The following is a 19,839-nucleotide window of genomic DNA, read 5'->3' as shown; positions in this document are numbered from 1 at the left end:
AAATTTTCTGCTTTAAGCTCGTCATGAGAGAAAAATCATTGGAGTTATTAAAGATAAATAAATGCAAGCAGGGATTGATCATTTCAATATAGTAAAGTCTCAAATTCATCTGTCGCGTCGAGAGTCGTGCAGAGATGTTGCTGCACCGCTGTAAATTAGATGGAAGAAGGTGGCGAGTACAGGAGCTGCCTGCCGCAGTGCCTAATCCAGGCACAATAATCCTTACGTGTCTTCTGCATGAGTTTCGTAACCAGCATCCACTTACGTGCTACCATCGGGCTCCTCGGAATCGGAGGATTCGATCTGTCATTGCGTCTTCCACGATGACATGAGCGGTTGCCGCAAGAATTGCGTTGCGTCAAACCCGATGGCAGAAAATACCTGAAGGCTGACTGCGCATAAGGACTGGTGTATTTATTAGAATCTGTGTAATCGTACACACGTATAGTAAACTGTCACGCATGTTCTTCCCTCAGTGGCGCTTGCGTCACAGCAGCAAGAACAGACCTTGAGCTCCTTAACTCACATGTATAGCTACTTCAGTGTAGCCATCAGTTCATGCGCCGAGGATACCTTGCTAAGTATACGCCTGCCCTCGTACTATCACAGCAAATTTAGGTGGGGCGTAGAGCCTCATCCAGACGGAAAACATGCATTCACGTATGCAAAGTAAATCTTGTTTCATGCGCATTTACAAGCTGTCCTTATGCTACCTCAATTTAAAATGCTTAGTTGCATAGCTCTCGATTCTACAGAGGCTCTTATGAGCATATTGCAGCAAGCGCATATAGTCGCAGAGAAAGGACATCCTGTATTTTGTGCCATCTTATGTTTTGCGTGACTGGAACCTCCAGTACTAATGTCGGGCCTAATTAGATATATAAATACTTATATCGTCGATTGAACTGTCACGCTGGCACACTGCTGACAACTGCATTGCGCGTGCGCTCCAGAAGCGCCGCCTGCGTGGCAAATGTGCATAAAACTGGAATTTCAGAGAGCGGACTAATTATTGGGTTCGCATATAGAGGGGGCTGGCAAGGGCGACTCGTTTAATTCGCTGATAATGAGACGAGGAAAGGCCACAGTCTCGAAACGGCACGGCACTGCACTAAAGACAGCACAATGGACATTGACAAGAAAGAAGACAGTGCACAACGCTTGTGCCGTGCAAAGGAGACGACAAAACAAATGCAGATCGAACTTAGATGTTGGAATCCACGTGAAAATAAACTTAAGAAAAGCGGATAACTAAACGCTTTGTAACTAACGGCGATCCGTGCAATTATGCTTACTTTTATCCGATGAAATATGTAATCTCATGGAATGTTTATATTTGTCCACCACAAAGGTTACAACTGTATTGCCATGCATACTTAGTGGTACAGGCCGGAGCACTTTTCTTTTATATTTCTCTTTTAGCTCCCAAATAATATATGTTTTGCCATGCAAATTGGACGTTTATGCACTGCATAGTTCTAAAAAAAAACTATGAGGTTTTACGTACGAAAACCACGCTCTGATTGCTCTGTATAGCACTGCATAGTTCTCAATGTATGCCTAAATGCAAACTCCAAATCGGTTGGATGCACAGTGTGAGACGTTTCGCACCGATGTCACAAGGACGGAGGCAATGTATGATGCTTGTTTAGAGAGAGAGAGAGAGAGAGAGAGAGAGAGAGAGAGAGAGCAGGGGTGAGCATACAGGGGTGAGCACACAAGGGTTATATAGGCCACTTAACCTGTACTTTCACGTAACCTTTGTATACATATACAAAAATATATCCGGTGAGGAAGCGACCGACCCAACAATCAGGAAGTCAAGCCAAACCTCGAAAAGTAGGCAAAGAAAGGTCCGCTTTAAAAGACAGCGCAGAGGGATACCTTTACTGATCACACTGCTGCACGAACATACAATGTCCAAGTCTGCCTTCCTTCTTCTTTTCCTCTTTTGTTTGTCTTCGTCTTCTTTTCCTTTGCCTTTTCTTGCGCTTCGTATGTCTGACCATTGTAATAATAAACTATTGTCTGATTGACTTCTCTAACTATTGTTCGTGTGCTTTGCATTTTTTAAATTGTGAAACCTAAACTAACTAATCCTGTATAGGTCAGGGACAGGTTAGCAGGGGGGGGGGGGAGCAGGTCGCCCTTTCCCCCATTGTACCAGACACTTTCACTAGCACAGGAAATTTCTTTTTTCATTTGCGTTGAGTAATACGTTTTTCTTTTTTCTTTTCGTACATTTGCATTGCCTCTTTAAGCATGCATTGTGGCATTTCAGTCACCTATATGTTCAGATTTCTTTTTTTTTTAACCTTGAGCACCGTTCACCTGTTCATAGTTGGAGCACATCTAGTTCTCCGTGTCTCCTTCATCTGTGTACCAATACATCTGCGCACCCCTTTAAGTAGTTCTCATCGTAATCGTTCTTCTTTTCATGAACAGTCGTAGCTTAAAACACCATTATTTTGTTCATATCCTTCCACTCGATGCAGACGTATTGCCAGGTATGGATGATGCAACAATAATAAAACTTGTAGAAACGCATCCTTGCCTTTAAGGTTTTCTGATTGCGGTAGAGAAAAGTAACGTAATTTGAGAGTGAAAAGTCACACATCTGGTTCGGTGGTGGTGCACAAGAAAACGTTCTCCCCCCCCCCCCTTTCCGCCCTTTTGCTCCTTTAGACTTATCCACAAATTCATTCATGTAGTAGCCCTACCATAGGCGCCGACTACGCGGAGGGGGAGGGGGGGGAGGGGCGAGCCCCCTCCGGAGTTTTCCGAGAGGGTGCCCCCCACCCCCCTCCCCCACAAACTCACCTAACGTGGGGTTACCAGAGCTTTGTCACCCACATCATATAAAGATCATTTTGACTTGCGTCGACCTTTTCACCTGAAACTTTACTGGGGCTAATAGCTAACTGTGGTATTGTTGGCGCAGGCGTGCATGGCTTTTAATTCATAAGGGTTGCAATGTGGGCTTTTTGGTAATGCATCTTCAAGGGGAGTATGGTAGCGCGATTCAAAGACGGGACAAGAGAAGACACAAAGGAACACACACAGCGTTAGCGCTGTGTGTGTTCCTTTGTGTCTTCTCTTGTCCCGTCTTTGAATCGCGCTACCATACTCCCCTTTAATTCATACTTTCGCTTTATTTCTGCAAATCCTGACAATTGGAGGATCCGCGAATTAGAAGCACGAGCGATGGCTGCCTACTTCAACATTGTTTTAAATGTCCTCTGTAAGTACGATGCACATACACAATATATTTAAATATACACAGGACAAAGGTTAATATATCTTTAAAAGAGATGGGGGTAAACAATTTAAAATTATTTCTAAAGGTATAGATAGCCTATGCCTAGAGAAGGAATATATTGCTGTATGTTCACCATGCTTTAAATAGCTTAGCGTGCTTTTCTGACCATGAAAAAAACCTATAGACTTCAGTGACCCCTTCGGCAGAGACTTTTATCAATGGCGTGTGGAATGCACGTGAATTTTGTGTTTCAGTATTACTTCTCTTTCCAGTAAGCAGTACTAATGACTCAGGAAAACACATTTTTAATAATATACAACATTTAGTTGGGATTGGAATATCGTCGGTTGCCTGCATGCAAAGGTCATAAATATACGCAGGTTTTCCCAATTAACTAACATGCACCAAGATTTAAAAAAAAGAACAATGCGTTACTCGAGGAAAACCTGGTGCATATTGTTTACAGTACAGTGGAGTAGCTGCCATTAATTTTTTGTTACTGAGATTTAATTAGGCAATTGTAATTAGTTATCTAATTCGAGACGTACTATCCTAATTATCAAAGCGTCAATGAGGCATTTGAAGGCACAGCCAAGGGGTATCTGCGGTATCTTCAGCGACGTACTAATCGCGTACAAATTTTTTTCCGACTGATAAATAAACCCCGCGAAATATGGAGAATACCACGTGTCTGCTTTCCCACCTGGATCATAAAGCAACGCCCTCGCACAGGTTCCCTCTTAGTTATCCAGAACGAAATGAAGGAAATAAAGAAAAACATCGTGATCGAGCTAGTGCTTATATGCCGCACCCCGGCCAAGTAACACGTCGCGTTTGGTGTTAGTTGGAAACAAGCTGCGATAGCTGTTGTCTTAGCGTAGATAAAGTGCACGGTCTTTTTTTGTTTTTGCCACAAAATCTATCACAAGAAAAGCGAATCGACAACGTCAGTGCGAAGGTTTAAAGGTGCATTTTGTTTCGTCCCAGTCGCCATGTCTTTCTCTAATGAGCAGAAGGTAAACATAGTCCTTGCTTTGGGATCTGCAAATGGCAATAAGAGGAAGGCCATAAATATATATATCAGTCATGGAAGTGTGGCGGTAGACCAAACGCATCGACTATCATGAGAAATTATGAAAACCTGAGGCAAACCGGCAGCTTCAAGAAACAACGGCGGGGGACTCCATTTTTGAGTCCTAGCCTATGTACGGATGTTCTAACATTTATGGCCTCAAACCCTCATGCTAGCATGCGGGACGTGGCCGCCCAGGTACCAATTTTCAAGTCATAAGTTTGGAGGATCCTAAATGACGGCCTTTCACCCTTACCACCTTAGCCAGCACCTATGCTTAGAAGATAAGGACCTGTAGAATCGTCTACATTTCTTGAATTGGGTCTTCACAAAAGCCGATGGGTCTCCGGACTTTTTGAGCAAGATCATGTGCACAGATGAAGCCATTTTTCGCAGAAACGCCCAGGTAAATTTGCATAATGCACACTACTGGAGGGACTCCAATCTACATTGGGTAAAGCGCAGTCGGCACCAGTACCAGTTGTCGCTCAATGTGTGGTTCGGAATTTACGCCGGCGCTATCATCAGTCCCATCTTCTCCGATCACACACTGACTGCACAGCGTTACGTGAACGAAATCCTTGAAGGAATGGTGCATGAGTTTCTCAGCGAAGTTCCACTGTCACGTCTTCCACTTCTGTGGTATCAGCAAGATATGGCACCCGCACACAGCAGCAGCCGAGCACGAAACTGGCTGGATGCGACTTTTCATGCGCAATTGATTGGAAGGCACGGGCCTGTAAATAGGGCGGCTAGTTCACCTAACCTCTCCCCACTCGATTTCTTTCTGCGGGGTTATGTGAAATATCGTGCTTACGGGATCGAGACGTGCGTCAGATTAGTTCAAAACAAGGATAACGGATGTCTGCCGTCGAATTCCAGCGTCGGTCATCAAGAAAGCCACTTAAGATGTTATAAAGCGGACTCAATACTGCAGAAGGAGACCTATTCGAGCGTGTCCTCTAGGCAATTCACTTTTTCACTTTCATGAAAAATAACGTGCTAACTTTAATTTGGCTTTGCTCCGAAGCAAGTTTCTGGCGCGAAATGTAGCTTCGCGCGCACTCTTTCGATGCGGTGCGAGCAAAGCCGGGATATTGAACTAGTCTATATATGCCTATTACATTGCTTTTCGCATTTCATGCGTGGTCAGAGCGGCGCTTCGGCCGCGTTATCAAGGACCTTTTGTTATCAATGTGATCAGTCGGCCTTGATAGACGGATAAGTGTGACATATAAATTAGAGGAAGGAACAGCTGCGAAGCCCCGAAACCTGCTGTTGTTGCTGCTTCCATACCCTTATCAAGTTGATGGGCTGTCTCTTCGGGTTTTGCGACAATGCAGTTGCTTTCAATCAACTTATTTGAGGGTGCTACGTTATGATGCGGGTGGGAGCGTACTCACGTGTATTTCATGCTTCGTGAAGCCTTTTGTTTTTGCCATTCGGAAAATCACTGTGCGCAATAGGTACGTCGCTTAAAACACCTCGGTTCGATGTTATTTTGGGGTGCCTACAGATGCCTCATTGACACTTTGAAAATTAGGACAGTACTTCTCGAGTTAGATAATTAATTCCAATTACCGAATTAAATCTCAATAACGAAAGAACCAGGCACGTACCCAGGGGGGGGCCCGGGGGGGCCCGGGCCCCCCCCGAAATCAAGTGGCATACCCCCCCCCCCCTCCCCACCCACGCCACCACTCACACATTCCTAAAGCGCCACCAGATCAATGTTGAGACTTGACTGCTGTTCATCGGTCAGCATTATGCTGCCTTTTTCACTCCTTTTAGACGGCGGTAGTTATCGGCACCTCTTGTAATGTGAAGGACAGGTTTCTCATAGATTCGGCACCCGCGCGATCAACTCGAGATGCGTTCAGTTGTCACCATCTATATAACCTGCGATACACTAGTGGTGCAGGTCGAGGCATCTCTCCTTTGTGCCTCTCTCACTTTCTGTCACCATCTATTCAACCGTCACGCGCATAGCTGTTGCTTTTGCTAGTTCAACCTTCTTTGTTTAGGCTGATCCTGGGACCAGGAGTGGGATGCGGCTGTTACTCAGCTGGTCTGTACTCTCATGGAACGAGTTGCGGCCGGAGAAAACGCCAATTGCGTTTACCTTTTCCCCTTTGCTTCATTATTTTCTTGAGTTACGGCTCGCCGCGACCCTGGCAGATGTCCGGAACCATATACACGTGATATGGGTTAGATAAGGTGGGAAATAAAATAATGTGAAAGAGCGTCCATCATGAAACCCTGCAATAACCCTTAAACCCATGAGCAAGATGACTGTGGCCCGTTACCTCGTCTGTTTTTCCCTAACTGTATAGCACTTTTCGTGCAAAATTGGCAACTGGAAACAAAAATCGCAAGGAGTTGAGAAATTAAGCGATATACTAAGGGAGAGAGCCGAGGCAACAACCAAACTGCAAGCAAAAGCGAATAATAAAAAAGTTAAGCGTTGTTCATGAGACTATTTATGGATCAACATCTTTTTATTGAAAAAGTAGAGAAAACGCCGCCGGAAGTGGAGAACAATTACTTGTTTTGAATGACGCTTCTACAGTTATCGGTCGAACCGCCTCACGTAGCCACTTCTCTGCTGTGCTTATGTGGGTGTTTTTCTAACCTTTCGCGGTGAGCGCAGTACGTCTAGAATCGCAGAGTCCTGCGCTCTACGTGGTTGTATGGGACTGGCGGCCGCACAGCGTTACGCAATTCGTGGAACTGGCAAAACTGATCAACAAGGCTAAAATAACTGATATTCGAAACTATAACATGAGAAACACTGAAGAAGCCGTAAAAAATGAACGCAGCCTGAAATCAGTAAAAAAGAAAACCTGGCATAGGATAAACCATGATGTATGCGCTAAAAGATAAAAAGGGAAATATCATCAGCAATCTCGAAGATATAGTAAAAGCAGCGGAAAAATTCTAAGCTGACCTGTATGCAGTACCAAGAGGAGTCACAATACCTCACTTAGAAACAGTAATGAACAGAATACAGAAACTCCTATTTGACAGAAACCACATTTGAAACCCGCAGAAACCCAGAAACCCACATTTGGCAGCTTCTCCAGAGTATAAACACCTGGCATTTCCCTGGCATAGCGAATCTTGTTACACAAAGATGCTTGAGGTCTGCCTCACCAAATTACACTGCCGCATTTCCTCCATAAATTTCTATTTATACAGGTCGGGTTTGGTTCCCTCTCCCTTTTGTTCTTTTTGTGAGGAGGAGGAGACGATACAGCACTTTCTTCTATCTTGCCGCCGCTTTGCTGCGTCAAGAAAAAGATTGTTGGAGATACTTTTCGAAGAATTGGCCAGGACTTGACAGAACCTGCAATTCCTTCGTTCGGGGCGTCCACATTGGGATTCAGCTACAGGGATGCATGCTTCGCTGTCCAAACATTCCTTACAGAATCTAAACGAATGCCCTGCTAGATTCTATTTTTTTTTATTACTTTTAAATTAATTATTCCTCATTCAACAGCACCTTCCTGATTTTATTTTAGCCGGTAATTCAACCCTATTCAGTGCTATTCGCATAGATATTAGGAAATTTATGCTCTATATTATTTTGGAATAATCCACCCATTTCTTGGCCAATCCCCCATCGTGGGTAGGAGCCACACGGGCCACAGGCTGCAACAACAACAACAAAGGAACAAGAGATCAGGATCGCCAGTGGCCACTAGAGACTGTGAAGGAGCACGTTTATCTAGGTCAATTATTCACAGGCAACCCTGATCATGAGAAGGAAATTCACAGAAGAATAAAAATAGGTTGGATCGCATACGGCAGACATTGCCAGCTCCTGACTGGAAGCTTACCATTATTATTGAAAAGTAAGGTGTGCAATCAGTGCATTTTGCCAGTGCTGACATATGGGGCAAGGACTTGAGAGCAAGTTAAGGACCGCGCAAAGAGCGATCGAACAAAGATTGCTAGGCATAACGTTAAGAGAGAAAAAGAGCGGTTTGGATCAGAGAGCGAACGGGTATATACGATATTCTAATTGACATCAAGAGGCAAAAATGTAGCTGGGCAAGTAATGTAATGCGCCGGTTAGATAACCGTTGGACCATTAGGATTACAGAATGGCTACCAAGAGAAGGAAAAGGCAATCGAGGAGGACAAAAGAATAGACGGAGCGATGAAATTAGGAAATTTGCGGGCGCTAGTTGGAATCGGTTGGCGCAGGACAGGGGTAATTGGAGATCGCATTGGAGGGAGAGGCCTTCATCCTGCAGTGGACATAAAACAGGATGTTGTTGTTGTTGTTGTTGTTGTTGTTGTTGATGATGATGATGATGATGATGATGATGATGATGATGATGATGATGATGATGATGATGATGATGATGATGATGATGGAGGTGGTGGGCCCCCCCCCCCGAAAAAAAATCCTGGGTACGTGCCTGGAAAGAACTACTGGCGGATACTCCACTGTACTGGAAACTAAGTTTTCTTCGAGTGACACAACTGCTCTTTTTTTTAAGTCTTGGCGCATAATAGTTGGGGAACACTGCATAATTCACTCAGTAACCGAAATTAGGCCATACCGGATTCACTCGAAATCAGAATCAACAGCAGTCATGTGCAGGAGCGCTTACACTTGGGCTCACAGAAAAAGAAAACGAAAAGACACATAAGCTGCAGTTCCGCCGGAAAGGCGAAGCGGTATTAGGGATAGCCAAGTATGCGACAATTACACAAAGGAAGATTACACCACCGAGAAGACTCAGGCTGTGAAATTTAACTGTCCCCTGCTATGAGGTCTTTATATACTGATATAGCGCCGTCACTTCAGCGCTCAATTCCTCCAGGTCACACGAAGCTTATTCAAGTGCAACAAATGTATATATATGGAGTTCGAAAAGCTGGTCGGACCCCATCCCCTCCCGCGGAAAAATGAAAACTCTCCGCCTATGAGCCCTACAGCTGTACACCCTACCCTAGAACATCGTTTGCAGCTGTACGTATAACCGCACGGAATAGCGCGCGCCATCTCGCTGCGAAAGTTAAAACGAGTAAACGTGGGGCCGCTGGCTGGAAGACTTGGCGCATCGTCGCTTGAAGGAGCCACGCAGCGGCTTGTCTCAATGCCCGTAGTGTGTACTTCACTGCCGAGCACTGCTGCTGTAGTTTCTGCTTACTCCTTGCTTCGAAGCACGTGTTTCTTCGGCTGACGTAACACCGGCGCAGTCGTCCGCTCTTGGAGGAATGGGAGCACTTTGTAAGCAAGCACCAGCAACTATACCAGCACAGCTTCCATAACCGGAGCGGTCGCTCAGCTTGGATGGAAGCGCGACTGCAGGGTAAATGCTGTAAAGGTACGCTAAACAGAAAAAAGTTCAGTTCTATTAGTAAATTCTCCTTCTTTTACAACACCTAAAGAAAAAAAGAAAGAACGTTACTCTTACTGTGAGAGCAGGTTTGGTAAGCCAGAAAAGACGCAAGCACGAAACGCTGGTGGCGACGCCGCCTTGAAGTTCCCGCACTATCTGGCCGTGACGTCATTGGTTTTGACGTAGTATGTTCAGGTCTGGTTCATTTTCCTATCGGTAAAGAGATGGACGGCATTGTTTTCTAAAGGAACTACAGACTGAACTTAGTCATCCGCATAAAACTGCCGCTCGCACGAAGGACGAAGGAAACAGAAAAATTAACAAACAAGCGTGCTGACTCGCGTGTTTCTTGTAACTTAGTAAGTTTCAAAAACATTTATTGGGCCACTACAGCCCAATTGCGAGAAAGTACAGTTAAATCTATGACGTCACACTGGCCTACTGGTGCTGCGATTTAGGCTCAAAATTAAGTAAATGCAACTTTGACTTTCACTTGCTCTTCTAATATGGTCAGCGTTCTAATGCGAAAATAACGAAAATAGCGTTTTGAAATAATATTTTATCAGTCTAAGCTGATTACCTGTTAATCTTCAGTGTGCCGGTAGTGCACTAAGTCGAGGAATATTATTGTATATTTTCTCTCTCTCGCGCGCGCGCTCTTTCTGTTTTTAATTACATCCACCATTGACTGCAGAAGAACTCCGGGAACTGCCATAGGCTGTGGGCCCACTCTCACGAAAGGATTCATCAGTCCGTCAAAACGGACACTGCGCAGTCACCAATCAAAAGAAAAAAAAAGTGAAAGAAGAAGCATACTGCGTGCACGTGCTCCTGATACGCGAGAGTTCCATTAACGAATTTATTCGGAACATCACAGCTTTTCCAACTCTGAAAATAAATAATGATATTCAAACGCGGTACTGCTCGAGGCAGAACTTATATCATAATAAAACGTCACTGTCAGTCGGTAAACGAACACGGCGAGAACAGTTCGGAGAAATTAATTATACTGAAAGCGAGCAATGCGAAACACTCTTTTTCTGCGAACCTGTGCGGTTTCTCCGCAAGTCTCAACTTCTGGTGAAAGGCTGCGAGGCGTGCAGAAAAGTGCTTCACTCCAAAACAAGTATTACGAGCATTAGACTACGCATAATAGTTCGCCGACTGGCGTTTTTGCTCAACTTTACGACAATTGTACTTCTGCACAACATACTACATACAGCCAAGGTTTAAGTGCGACAGTGCCGAGTGCGTTATTTTTCACTGCGAGTTAATATTTAGGAAAGGCGGTGTCATATTCGTTCATGAAGTTCACGGACGGTACTGGCAATATTACTGTAATTTTCTTTATTATCGTCAATATTGATTGATTGATTGATTGATTGATTGATTGATTAATTGATTGATTGATTGATTGATTGATTGATTGATTGATTGATTGATTGATTGATTGATTGATTGATTGATTGATTGATTGATTGATTGATTGATTGATTTTAACGTACCAAGGCAACACACGGCTGCGAGAAACATCGCGTGGATGACTCCCAATAAATTTTGACGGCTGAGGGTTCTTTATTGCTCAACCAAATCTTGGTATGGTACATGAGCACTTTTTAAGTTAGCTCTAGTTGGAATCCGGCGGCTGCTGTGGTGAATCGAACAGTGACGTCGTATTGCGCATCAGAATTCCACAGTCAGGGAGCAACCACGGCGATTACTCAACGAACTGTTTGACGGCACCTCCTACTAGACTACTAACCCATCCTGTAAACTAATCAACTAACTAACCAACTAACTAACTAACTAACTAACTAACTAACTAGCTAACTAACCATACCTTGTGCAAGTTTCTAGGAAGCTGTGCTAAGATATCACCCCGTCTTTCTGCCCTCGGCGATTTAGTCACACTGTCACCGACCACCGGCTGCGGCGATTTAGTCATTTTGTCGTTCTCCTGCTCAGCACGAGGTCGTGGGTTCGATCCGCCGCGGTAGCGGCCCCGACGGAGACGGAATGCAAAAAATACTCGTTTTTTTATTTTTTTGCGTATAATCTGGTCGAAATTATTTCTGAACTCATCACAGTGCAAGCCGTGCAACTATACCACAATATGACGACTATGTGATGTTGTGTTGGGACGTTACATTATGAACAAATAGATCAGTTTCACCTTTAATCGTACAAAGAAAAGGCAATGGTAGCAGCACTATCTTCGCGCACTTCAGTCGGCGCCATGCTTTGGTGACCTTAACTGCGGTTGCGCCTTGTATGTTGTCTCCAGTGGTTCTTAATCCACATGCAAAAGTATACAGGAAACGTTTTACAAGAAAAGTTTATTCCGAGGCGACCTTTTTGTCTGTTAGCACTAACAACTTATGCAGCTGCCTGTTCGTTGTAGTCGAATGCAAGTCAAACTGGTTAACTCATATTTCCACATGTAGTTAGGCAATAAAATAAAGATGAAGAAAACACGACTACAGAACCTGAAGTTTGATCAGCAAGAACACTTTCCCTGAGGTGCGGTTTGTGCGTCCATTCTGGAACTTTTGGATGTTGGCATACGACCTGAATACTGGTGACATGGCGCGAATAACGCGAACAGAAAACCCGTGTTGTTTTTCGCGCCTCAATATCTCGTTGCATAATAGAAGAGGGCCGTTTCAGCAGGCATCTGCATACATCTTAATGTGTAGCATTGTTTGGCCACTCGTGCTACTTTTGCTTCGCCCCAATGCGTAGCCTTGATAAAAACAAAAGGGTATCGAGGGCCCATTGAAAGAGATAAATGAAGGCTGACACTGGCGCCTCTCGCGGCATACAGAGCGCGATAGTATTGTTCATGTTCACGCATCGACGTATAGGCTTTGTACGAGACTCTCCGCTCCTGTCCCAGGAAACGTCGAACACTGCCTCCTGAGAACCGAAAGCCTTATGTTATCTCCTTCCGTTTTACATTTTGTTTCTTTTTTCCTCCCTTCTCCAGCGCAGGGTACAAAAGCCGAATATTGCGATCTGGTTAACTTCCCTACCTTTTCTATATTCATCTCTCCCTTCTCGCCCTGGATGTAACGTCATCTAACGACGTCATCCGGGAACGCGGACGTTCCCATCGAAAACTACTCTTTAACGATCAGATGATAGTCTGATAGCGTCCCCTCATTGAAACATAGTCTCTGTTAGCAGCCTGAGAAACCAGTGCAAGCTCCGCCCACAAAACCGCGTTGCGCCTGCCCTCTGTGCCTCCACGCTCAAAAATATAGTTCCCCCGGAGACGATGATATTAACGCAATCCACCTCCTCCAGACGTCACTAAAACAGGCGAATGACATTGACCGACGCATATAGCACGTAAATTTTGTTTGCATTGAACAGCGGTGTATATTTACCACATTGTTAGGTTGTCAAGAGGTTACGGTTGACTGAGTACGTGGTTTCTGCTATCTCTATACTCGCGGGCAACTTTCTGTGGCAACAAAGGGAAAGCTGTAGGGGCAGAGCTTCTAGACGTGCCATCGCGCCAAGTATTCTGGCAGAGCGCTTATGGTTTCGTGGGACAGATACTGAATCAGCATAGCTTCCACGTGCAATCGTTTCGCTTTGCCAAAACGCGCAAGAGAAAAGCAGTAGAAATAAGTCGAGTGTAACACTCAATGATCTATTTCGTCTTATTTAGCTGTTGTGAATAAGTTGTTTATGTCTTCTCTTACCAAGCTTAAGCCAGCGCTTATGAAAATGCGGGAATTCTTTCAGAAGCGCTCTTATACCTGCGTGCGTCTTGCTCCTGCCTGTATAGCTATGCCTTTATGGCCACAGAAATTTGTCCGCGAGTATGGGAGGGTGTTTCGCGGATCGATAGAAGCGATGACAACCTTGATCTGAAGTGAAGGCACGACAACAACGGTGGACGAAGAGGGAACACGCACACGCACAGGACGCCCTGTGTGTGTGTGTGTGTGTGTGTGTGTGTGTGTGTGTGTGTGTGTGTGTGTGTGTGTGTGTGTGTGTGTGTTTGTTTGTGTTTGTGTGTGTGTGTGTGTGTGCGTGCGTATGTGTGTGTGTGTTTGTTTGTGTGTGTGTGTGTGTGTGTGTGTGTGTGTGTGTGTGTGTGTGTGTGTGTGTGTGTGTGTGTGTGTGTGTGTGTGTGTGTGTGTGTGTGTGTGTGTGTGTGTTTCCCCTTCGTCCACCGTCGTTGTCGCGCCCTCACTTCAGATCACGCTTAACCAACACGCCCAACTATCCATCCTAACGACGACAACCACACCGCAGGGACCGCGCTTCAAGCAGCTGCCTGCCCGGAGGCACCGCCTCGCTTCGGCGCCTGGAGGGGCCGCCCGCGTCGTCGGAGAGCCGCGTCCGGTGTCAGCTGGACCGCCTGCGGCCCAGCGCGTGTCGCCAGCAGAAGCGGCGCCGCGTGCGAGTCAGCTCGTCGTCGCGCACCGACGACTACGAGGACGACCTGCTTCTCGCCAGGCTCGAGGACCACGCCGCGTGCGCCAAGCTGACCCTCTCCGAGCTCAGGTGTCCCGCGGGAAAGCTGCGCACCAGCGACATGTTTGTGGGCGGTGCGTCTCACTCGCGTGCGCGCATCGTCTATAGCACTGCGTTTCTTTTCGTTCGCGCAGAGGAGCAACGCGGAGCTGGCGGAGAGATCCGACCGTAGTCCCATAGAGAGCGAGAGAGAGAGAATAAACATTTTTATTGGGTGAATGTAGCTTTGGAGAGGCGTCCTCATTCCAGAATGCCTTGAGTTCGGGCCACGTCCTGGGCCCTCGCAATCAGCCGTTGCTGATCCTCGAGGTCGGAGCTGGCCAAGGCTCTCTGCCAAAGAGCACTGCAGATTCGGAAAGATTTTCCGAGGAAAGCGCAATTCGCGAACTGCCAGCGGCTTAATTAATTCATTAATTAATTATGGGGTTTAACGTGCCAAAACCGCTTTCTGATTATGAGGCACGCCGCAGTGGAGGACTCCGGAAATTTGGACCACCTGGGGTTCTTTAACGTGCACCTAAATCTAAGTACACGGGTGTTTTCGCATTTCGCCCCCATCGAAATGCGGCCGCGCGCGGCCGGGATTCGATCCCGCGACCTCGTGCTCAGCAGCCCAACACCATAGCCACTGAGCAACCACGGCGGGTCAGCGGCTAGGCAATATATAGCCCCCTTTATTATCGCGATGAACTGGCCTGCACGTGCTGTGAAATTAGAAGTCGTCGTTAGACTAGGAAAGGTTTCTGAGTGTCTATGGTCGGTAAGTTGTTTGGAAGAGTTAAATCGCTGTTATTTACATGCACAGACTTGCAGCCTGCTTTGGACAATGTTAGTAAGATCTTGATGAGGGCTAGTTGGTTCATGCTCAGAACTGAGGTTAAACATCGCGAAAAAAGACGAGGTATTTGTTTCCTTGTATCCTCGTCTTTTTTCGCGCTGTTTAACCTCAGTTCTGAAAATGGACAATGTTACACGATAAGAGAGCTCCCGCGACATTAAGCATGCCATTGAAAAGAATTTGCTTAAATTTCTATCGGCTGAGCATCTGTATTACATTTTTAGCCTTTCAGACAAAAAAAAAAAGAAGACTAGGCACGTCGAAGGTCATGGTAAATGGTTATTCCTCAGCCCGGTCAGTCACCTCCTCCTTCATTTTCGTGCCAACATCAATGCATACGATTCATACACCAATGCAGCAAGCCCCACAACATCGCAGTGTTCCTGGATATTTCCCAAGCTTTGTCCGTGTATGGATGCAGCGAAAGGTCTGACACACTTTTCTGGCCAAGTAAATTCATAATGTGGATTTCAGATCTTAACACTGATCACACAACGACGAAATTGATGTTTTGGTACCCGTACGGGCACCTTGTTGCCATAGATGGCGTAAAGATCTTCTTCCAACCGGTTAATGGTGTTTTCGGTGTAGTTCGAATGATGATTGATTCGAGATGAAGTCGTTATCACCGAGTTTGGTCTGTCACCAGGTATCTTGCGCCGGCTCAATCTATGGTGCGTCTACAATGGTCCAGATGCCTCCACGTGCTCCGCTAAGGCGCTTTTTTTGATATGCATTTCTTCTCGACGTCATTCTGGTGCCGTTTTAACGTCTATTCAGATTTCCGGTTTCACCGATGTAGACGGGTTTGTAACCTGTGCATGGTATACGGTACACAGGACAATGAAGCTTGCATCATGCCAATCTATGGCCACACCATACATAGATCGGGACGGCGCGAGCGTGTTGCAGACAGACCCTTAACAGAATGAGCATCTTCAAGACAGAGCGTTAACAAAATGGACGACAATCCATCCAATCTGTATGTATGCGAAGCCATTTCGTCGCATATTCAAGAGCACTTAAGCTGTTTCAGCGGTGACATTCCTGCGTTGTGAACAAGGTGGGCACCAAAACTTCAGTCGCTGTGCGTTGGGTGACAAGATTTATAGTTGCTGTACGGTGTGCCCACGTATAGTTTCGGTTATAGCAGGGCATTACTGCACTAACGCAAAGAGAGCTACCCTACACAAAGACCGATAGACACTGGGTAAGCGAGGGCTACCGGTTGACTGTAGTGAAGATAGCTTCGACGTGACTTCTTGTGTTGCATCTCTCTTTTCTTCGTCTTCCTTTATTCTTTTCTTTTCTATTTTTTTTCATCAACACAGTAAATCCCCACTAAAATCATAAACCAACTAGCCATTCTTATTCTTATTCTCAAGATCTTATTCTCAAGTATACTGTATCGGCGGTAGCCGTTGCCGCTGCGCTGTTCACACTATACACTCATAAGCCTTCTGTTTTTTCTTGCACACGCCGGCCGCACGCAGGGGGCCGGCGCTGTCGTTCCACGGACGTGGTGGAAGTGGCGCGCAACGTGGTGATCTGGGTGCTGGTGCTGAGCGGCACCGCGACCATCATGTTCGGCGCGGTGGGCATCATCGTGCTGCGCACGGGCTCCGTCATGTTCCTCAGCTCGGCCGTCGGCTCGGCGCTCACCACGGTCGGCGTCCTGATGGCCATCTACTGCACGGACGCCTCCTCGGACCGGGGGCTGCAGCGGATGATCAACCACAAGTACAACTACACATGAGCCCGCGCATGCCCGCCAGACTTCCTCGCGCGGAAGAGCGCGGTTTTTACGCGCTTCACGTGAATGCTGCAGCCAGAACGGACGTAATGTGAAACTCGAGGGACCTCGTCGCCGTGTGTGCGACGTTCCCCGAAATGCGGTAGAAAAAAATTTGTCACGACGCCGATGTTGCATGCACACCATTTAAGCCTGCGGCAATGGGACGGCAGAGATGTGATGGTGGCAAACGATTCGAACCGAAGCTCTAAACAGCGAAATTGCGTTTACAAATGTGCAAGTAATATTATGTTAAGAAACTATATAGGCAGTAATAAATGGCTATAAATGTGCATTTGCTTAATTATGAAAACACCATCGCAGCCACAAGGCAGGCAGTCGGCTGCCAAAATTTTACGGGACACGAGATTTGCGAAAAAGATGAATTCCGACGACACCTGTGCACATAGTTTCAAATTCAAAGTTTTGATCTGTAGTAGTTTTTACGCCCTATTGTTAGGGGGTCACACGATACACTTTCGATCGCGATAGAGCGTGAATGGAATCGAATTTCTTGATCGCGATTTGTTCCTTCGCAAGCTGTAGAAGCGAGCCAATCATGGTCGAGAAATTCGATCCCAATTGAGCTCGATCGCGATCGAAAGTACACCATGTGACACCTGTGATAAATTAGGAGCGCAACGACTTAACTATAGCAACATTTGTCATGGAAACCATATCCCGTAAACTTTTGCCTATTTCTGTAAACACGCACGCGATGGCAAAATGCACTGCTTCTTCAAGCGTCTTGCGACAGGAGACCGCCAAAGAAGTCAGGAGGGCAGCAGCGAGTTAGAGCTGCACAATCGGGCACATACTCCCACTTTCCTCCTGAAACGTGAGTGAAAAACAAAATTCAGAGCTCAGTATAGAACACGCACCACCTGTTACGGTGACTTTAGCGTAGGACTTTTTTTTTTCTGTAAGGGCGCGTCATTTCTATGTTTTTCGCTTTGCATATTTCACACGGGTCACCAATGTTTGTTCGGTTCGTTTTGAGGGCAGCGCTCTCGGTGCTTCACGCGCTTGCGATCTAGAACACCAGCTGCGTAACGCGGGTATGACGGCGAGGATCTTGTCGGCTAGAGCGCCCATAGCGGTGCGCGTCATCTCTGCAATAAATCTGCAAGAAACCGCCTGCTCCATTACGAGACCCGTGGTTGCTTTTGCGGAACGTGAATCACGCACGCTTACGGCTCTTCGCACAAGCGGAAAGGGTTCCTTCCCTCTCTTTTCAGCTTTACATATTACTACGTGAAAAAGGTAGCTACCATTACCCAATTTCCTAACTACCTTACGTGTTACGTGCTTACGCACAAACACACTGTGATAAACCATTGCGCTTCGCTGCGGTCACGGTGCAATAAACTGCACAAAGTACAGAAAGAGCGACACAATGTCTATGTCATCCTGTCATTCCATTGCTTGCCCTACGAAGTCAAGGTACCACTTAGCCCGGAGCTATAAAGAGCTGCGCGTTGCCATGCTACCTTGTTTTTTTTTTAATGAGTAATATCGGGAGAACACCGGTAGCCCACTTTCTTTCACCTCATTGAAGTTTCACGGTTCGCCTACTGGGGCAACGTATAAACGAAGAGAAGCACCTCTGCAGGAGTGGAGAAACGATTAGGCCGGAGTACTCGGGAGAACAGGTACGCGACGAGGAGAACTGGGGAAACGAGCTGGGGCAAGGACGAAGGAGCGGGGAGAGAAGAAGTGGTGACAGAGAAGAAAAAAAAAGACATCGACGAGGTGACAGAGAGGTGCACGGCAAACGGACATAGGATCGGAACAGCTAACCGACGTGAAGTCGCGTTACGAACAGCACGAGAGAGAGCGAGAGAGATGGAAGAACACAAATGGGCCCAGGAACAGGAGAAGCAAAGCACACGAACGAAAAAGAGCACAAGAAGACGACGCCAGGGAGCTCGTCGGTCAGCCATACGCGAAATTGTAATGTTTAAAGGGAGGAAAGATTCGAGAGGGGAGATCGCCGCGACGACGTGGAGAAACCAGTGACTGAAGAAATGTCCGTGTGTATGAAAGATGACTTTATGGTCTTCTGTGGTTGTGAGAGAAAGGAAGCGCGAGAGAAACTGTCGGTCCAAGGCCGTGGGGCGAAAACGTGCACCGCACAGCGGATGATCTGTGGCCGGCGTGAGATATATAAGCCAGAACAGGCCGGGTCTATACTCCCGGTACAGTGAAAGGCACAAGGATTGGTAGAAATTTTATTTTTAAAAAGAAGCTCAGAGCCCGTCCATTCTATGAAGAAGGATGACCAGTGAAGCTGTGTATGTGGGCCCATTAATGACGGACTGCACCTTCACCGTGGCTCGGCCCGGCATTGCACTATCTTCAGCATATTTTTCTACACGCGGACACGATATCGACCTTAACAGCTTCGCTGTAAAAACATATCTGTAGGTGTCCACTCTAGTGTGACTCTCGGGTGTCACCAGTGGCGTAGCAACAGGGGGGGGGGGGGGGCCGGGGGACCGTGGGCCCCGGGTGCACGGGGCCAGGAGGAGGGGGGGGGGGGTGTCATATACGTCTGAAGACACCCGAAAATTGTCGATATCCTCTCCTTCCTTGACTACACCCGAGGGGGGGGGGGGTGACAGAAGAGCTAAGGGCCCCGGGTGCCAGACGACCTAGCTACGCCACTGGGTGTCACCGAAAATAAAATGACGCCGTCGAGGAAGGCGAAAAATGACGACAGTAATGAGACCCGACGACTGCGCGACAACGACGATAAGTTCTCAGATGTCACGAAGCAGGGATCCAATCGTGGATTGGTCCAAACAAAGATTTGTTTTCCGGAGACTTTCCTTGCCATGGGGAAACATGACGATAGCTACTACGGACGTCACCAAAGCTGGAGAAGGCACGCTTAATACTTTGACTGAACATGTCTGTCCGATCCGAAAAGAACAGAGCGTAAGATTCTTTAGCTGCAGCTGATTCATTAGTTGCCACTGATAAAAATATTTGTTCCACCCGTAACGTGAAGAACTGACGCGATAGCTG

At 46.6% G+C, this 19,839-nt stretch overlaps 1 protein-coding gene across 1 annotated transcript in view; it reads left to right on the top strand.

The window, feature by feature from the left end:
• LOC135909607 (uncharacterized) overlaps positions 1–17,102 on the top strand; it is a 33,454-nt gene extending 16,352 nt beyond the window's left edge. The window contains exons 4-5 of the mRNA XM_070531804.1: positions 13,958–14,253; positions 16,511–17,102. Coding sequence (XP_070387905.1) covers positions 13,958–14,253; positions 16,511–16,773 — 559 coding nt within the window. The 3' untranslated portion in view covers positions 16,774–17,102. The remainder of the gene's footprint in view (positions 1–13,957; positions 14,254–16,510) is intronic.
• The last annotated feature ends 2,737 nt before the right edge of the window (positions 17,103–19,839 follow it).

Source organism: Dermacentor albipictus, chromosome 1 (genome assembly GCF_038994185.2).
Source record: "Dermacentor albipictus isolate Rhodes 1998 colony chromosome 1, USDA_Dalb.pri_finalv2, whole genome shotgun sequence".
Classification (NCBI taxonomy): domain Eukaryota; kingdom Metazoa; phylum Arthropoda; class Arachnida; order Ixodida; family Ixodidae; genus Dermacentor; species Dermacentor albipictus.
The sequence above is the reverse complement of the archived record's forward strand: the minus strand, read 5'-3'. Positions and strand labels throughout refer to the sequence as shown.